Here is a 5139-nt window from a genome sequence, read left to right as displayed (position 1 = left end):
TGTTTTATTGACCTTTGAATCATATCTAACTACTATTCGTGCCATTATAAGATGTTAATCACTCGGGGAAGGTGCAGCTCACGTTACGCTAACGAATTACATTACTCATAAGCTACTACAAGCTGCTCGCGTGTGTGACTCATGAAACATTTTTATTATAATATTATTATTATTTATTTTACCTAATCTAATCTTAACTAACCTAAAAGGATCCGTATTTTTACATTTTAGTTACTTTTATAATTATACATAAAGAATAAACATGAAAAACAAGAAATATAATACTTAATCAATCTTCTTTTTTCTTGCTGTCGATTGTCAAAGAGAGTTAACTCTAATTATTATATACTAATGATAGTAATGCACTTAATAATTTTTATTTAATTAAATAATGCACCAAAGAATATAGACTAATAACACGCAAAAAGTAGACAAATTCCCTTACCTATCAAAATATTTCTGGCTTTCTAACTATGCGACAAGAGTCGTTACAAATTCATCGTTAGCGTAACGTGAGCTGCACCTTCCCCGAGTGATTAACATCTTATAATGGCATGAATAGTAGTTAGATATGATTCAAAGGTCAATAAAACAATAAAATTTAATTATAAATAGATGTATACTGTTATGAACTTAGAGCTACTTAGGATAACAAATGTAGTTTCATGTTACAATTTGAAGTCATTCTAGAAAGAAAAAAAAAGGATAGTTTAGATTTTTTTATTTATTTTTTGGTGGTTATGAGGTCGATCGAATTTTACAATTCCGTTTTAAGATAGGGTAGAGAAAATAACAGATAAACTATAAAGTTTTACTGAAAAAACAACAACATTTGAAATGCATTTAAGAGGTTTCAGGGATTACACAAAGGAAATTTGAGATTTTTGAAATGAGGAAAAGTATTTTTAATTTTAACATGAAAATTACTTTCCACACAGACTATTCAAAACAAATACTCAATATATTCTTGGAAAAATCTATATTTTATTATATTAAAAATACAAAAAATCATATTTTTTAGTGAAGTATGTGAAAGACTTGTAATATTAACCAAAACTGCCAAATTTTGTGAAGATATACACATTATATTGAAAGTTAGAACTATTAAGTCTATGAAGACTTTAAACGAATACAAAGAGGTCACATGGTTGGTCAAATTGACTAAGCCCATGTTGAGAGAGTTGAATTAAATTTAGAAGATTAAGAGGCAATCATACTGCTGTAAGTAGAAAGCCAGTAAATAAGTAGCATTAAGTGAAGCTGAAATTAATGCTAAAAAAATCCTGTCATGATTACACTACTAAAAGATAAAACTATATAACTTACAACAATCACTCCCAAACTCCACAAGTCACATGATTCATCATAACCTGCTCCACCAGACCCTGTAGGAGACAAAAGGGCTTGCTTTAACACCTCTGGAGCAGCATAATCCAGTGTAAAACAGGGTGTTTGCATTGTCTGGTTTCCCTGAGGTTTAAGACGAGCAAAACCAAAATCTATAACTTTAATCAAGGATCCCTCAGATTCATTGGCAAATAATAGATTCTGGAGGAAGATAAATTCATAACATAAATATATTTTTCACCTTATTACAATTATTAATCTCACATGGTTATTTAGTTACTTTATTAAACTAATAATTTAGAAGATGTTAAAAAGAAAAACAACATAATGGTCTTAGTTCCTAAACATTGTAAAAACTTTCACCAGGAGAAAAAATAAGGATAGAAATAAAAGCACTGGAGTCTCAGAGTGCTTTTCACAAATCGTTAGTTCTGTAGTCTATCTCTTTGCCAGAAACATCGACATGGAACTAAAGGAAAATGACTGTCAGTAATATAATGCAAATAAGCTTGTACATATTTTCTTTTCCCTACAGTAAGAAAAAACTTGTTTCACTAAACATGGAGTTGTGAGTGATATTAACCTTATAGATTGTAAGAGCTTATGCAATATTTATGTAAATCAGAAACATATAATGTTTAGTTATATTACTGTACTAGCAAATGGTAACTATAGTAATCTTACAGGCTGAATTACAGTGACATTTCTTCATATGTCCAGTTCAAGAAATTAAATCAAACTTAATATATAAACCAATCATCTTTTGCTCCATTCTTGATTAAATAAAAATTTAGGTTCAAAAAAGTTCTACTTACGCATAGAGCATCATGAAATTATTTATTAATTTTACTTTTAAAGTGAAAAACAAACAAACAAGGACTTTGTATAAATTCTTTACGATTTTTTTTAGTTTTGCCATTTGATCTTAAAATTAGGGTTAACAATTGTAATAGGCATTAAACTACAAAATGCAGGGAGTTACAAAATCATTGCTTGGTGTCTTACTTCAAACTCAATTACGTTATGTGTCAAATACTTTTTTCAGGTTTGTAAGCACAATCATTCCTAGTATTTTGATGAAACTTAAAACCACATAAACCTTTAGAAAGTTCTGTATTTACTAATGTAAAGCATAAAACTTTAATGAAAAGTTTTACTGAAGCTGATGAAAAAAACATTTGCTGTTAATAAAAACATAATTACACATACATCATAGGCATAAGAGCCCTAAAGGCTGGGGAGCTAAGAGTTTTGAGGTTTAAGAGGCAATGATTTTTGCTTTTGCTTGGGAAACAAATAAACCATATAAAAAACGCCTTATTCAGTTATTGACCCTTTAGCTAACCCAGATCTTTCTAGTATCAATGTACATATATACTCTAGTGCTTGTCTTCATTCATATTTGCTCTAGCAATTCACATCCCTTCAGTAGTTCTAATACCAAGTATGCATGTACCTAAATAAACGTACAAACCATGTATTAGACTAAAGATAAAATATATATAGCTAATTTTTACTTATTTTTAGAAAACATTATGTTTGAAAGTATATTTTTAACACATTGTATCCAGTTCATTTCATATTTCATATAAAGCAGCTTATGATGCCATTTTATACACACGTTATTTTAAAATCTTAACGGATTAAATAAGAGAAATGTTTTAAAAAAAAAACACCATCTTTAGTCAAAAGTGATTTTCATCATCTGTAATTGCCTAAAAGATTCCTAACTTGTTCTATTAGTATAATTATGTTATACATTAAAAGTATGATAAAAATACCTAACTATAAATGTTTACCAACAAAATTTTCAGATTTTTTTTATGTACAAACTAATTTCTTGTGGACTTGGTATGACAGAAAATGTCTGTTAAATGGAGAATTAAAATATTTATATCATTTCAAGTAGCTCTATTGTTCTTACTTCTGGCTTTAAGTCTCTATGAACAACTCCCTGGGAATGCATGTAATGAACTGCTGAGACGAGCTGCCGAAAAATATGACAAGCCTCGGTTTCAGTAAAGCAAGTCTTCTTCCTTATTCTCTCTAGTAGTTCACCTCCCTTCAGTAATTCTAATACCAAGTAAGTATGTACCTAAATAAACATAATCACCATGTATCAGATTAATGATAAAGTGTTACTGCTAGTTTTTACACAATTTTAGTTGTCACTACAAAACACAAGCTATGAAACCAGACAAAAATATTTAAACAAATATATGGTAGTTGTATCTCTACTAACTAACTTTGAATTCATCTAAGATCAAAACTCAAATAATGTGTGTTATATTTATAAATGTGTAATGTATAAATATAATGTAAAGCTCAAAGAAAATAACCTACAGCCACATCTTGGTTTCAAGGTTTCTTAAATGGAAGCTTGATTTTTGAAAATTAAAATGATTTGTTTTAAAACTGAAATGTATAAGTTCACAGTAAAATGGGATATGTTTCAAATTTTAAGATATACAAAAACCACAAACAAAAGCAAATAGTAAAAAGACAGATATTTACTCTTATTTTTTCCTTCTGAATCAAAGAAACTTAATTTGTAAACTACAATAATAATTTTATAATTAGATGGATTTTACATCACATGAATATTATATCACAGCCATATGTTCTAACACTTGTTATCTTGCACACTTGTGTACCTCATCACAAAACACATCCTTGAATTTTACTATGTTAGGGTGGTTTTGGCAGAGTTTCAAAAGTTTTATTTCTCTTCTGCTGTCAACACGTCGACTAATGATTTTAACAGCATATTCCTTTCCTGTACTTTTGTGAATGCATTTCCTGCAAGACAAAAGAAGAGGTTATCTTGATGCAGGTACTTGTAAAGTTAAAAGTTCTACAAGGATTGTATGTTCAACAAACAAGGAACAAAGTTTAAACCACATACTTAACCAGATCCAAAATAAAATGTGAAAATGGTTTAAAATTAAGGGGTACCCCTGATACTATACAAGAAAACTTTGTAAATAGTTACGATGAGACTTTTGGAAAAAAACAACACAAGTTAATGCTTCAACTGCAGTTTATTCAGCATCTGGATCAATTGTAGAAGAAATGCCAATTAGTTCTATGCATCTCTATTGTCTCATTTTAGCTTTTTATAAAGTTTACTTATGAAGACATTTAGTATATGTATATATTCAAACCGCTTTAACACTTGTACAAATATAAACTTTTACTATGAAAAACCTAGTAAAGCATAATCATGCCCACTAACCTATGAGACAGTTGAAACAAAATTGTTGTGTGTTATCGGTTACTTATTTCATGTCCTAGTTATTGTCCAAATTATTCAGTTTTCTAGTAAGAACTGGCACATGAGGAGTAATGCAACCTTCAACTACATAGTATTTTTTCCTAAGATCACATATGGTATTGATTAAGATGTGAAAGATATGGTGAAAACAGTTATAACATTAACCCTATCGGCACGAGTACCCTTTACTGCGCATGACACAAACTTTAGTGTCTTATATTCAAAATTTTATAAAAACTACTTTTTGTTTATGTTATACCAATTAGAATTGCATAAAATCTTAGCTAATAATTCATATTTTAATAGTATACAAGTTTTAAGTTTTAATTCTAAAAGAAAATTTATAAAAAAATCCTGAATTTCCACTAGTGTAACACACATGACCAATTTTGTCTTAGCATGTCATCATCCCTATTTTATCCATCACTCCTAGAAAATGTACGAAATTAAACATAAAATGCTCTCTATAAAATCATTATTGCTCAAACAGAACATAATTTTTATGGCCTTCAATTTTG

General features: G+C 28.9%; 1 protein-coding gene across 3 annotated transcripts in view; it reads right to left on the bottom strand.

The window, feature by feature from the left end:
• LOC106465800 (ribosomal protein S6 kinase alpha-5-like) overlaps window positions 1-5139 on the bottom strand; it is a 71751-nt gene that overhangs the window by 3023 nt on the left and 63589 nt on the right. For all 3 annotated transcript variants that reach the window (XM_013926033.2, XM_022393741.1, XM_022393740.1), the window contains exons 12-14: window positions 4002-4146; window positions 3272-3442; window positions 1327-1548 (exon numbers count right to left, since the gene is read on the bottom strand). In XM_013926033.2, coding sequence (XP_013781487.1) covers window positions 1327-1548; window positions 3272-3442; window positions 4002-4146 — 538 coding nt within the window. The remainder of the gene's footprint in view (window positions 1-1326; window positions 1549-3271; window positions 3443-4001; window positions 4147-5139) is intronic.

Source organism: Limulus polyphemus, unplaced genomic scaffold, assembly GCF_000517525.1.
Source record: "Limulus polyphemus unplaced genomic scaffold, Limulus_polyphemus-2.1.2 Scaffold2055, whole genome shotgun sequence".
In the NCBI taxonomy this organism is placed as follows: domain Eukaryota; kingdom Metazoa; phylum Arthropoda; class Merostomata; order Xiphosura; family Limulidae; genus Limulus; species Limulus polyphemus.
This window is presented reverse-complemented; position numbering and strand designations above follow the sequence as displayed.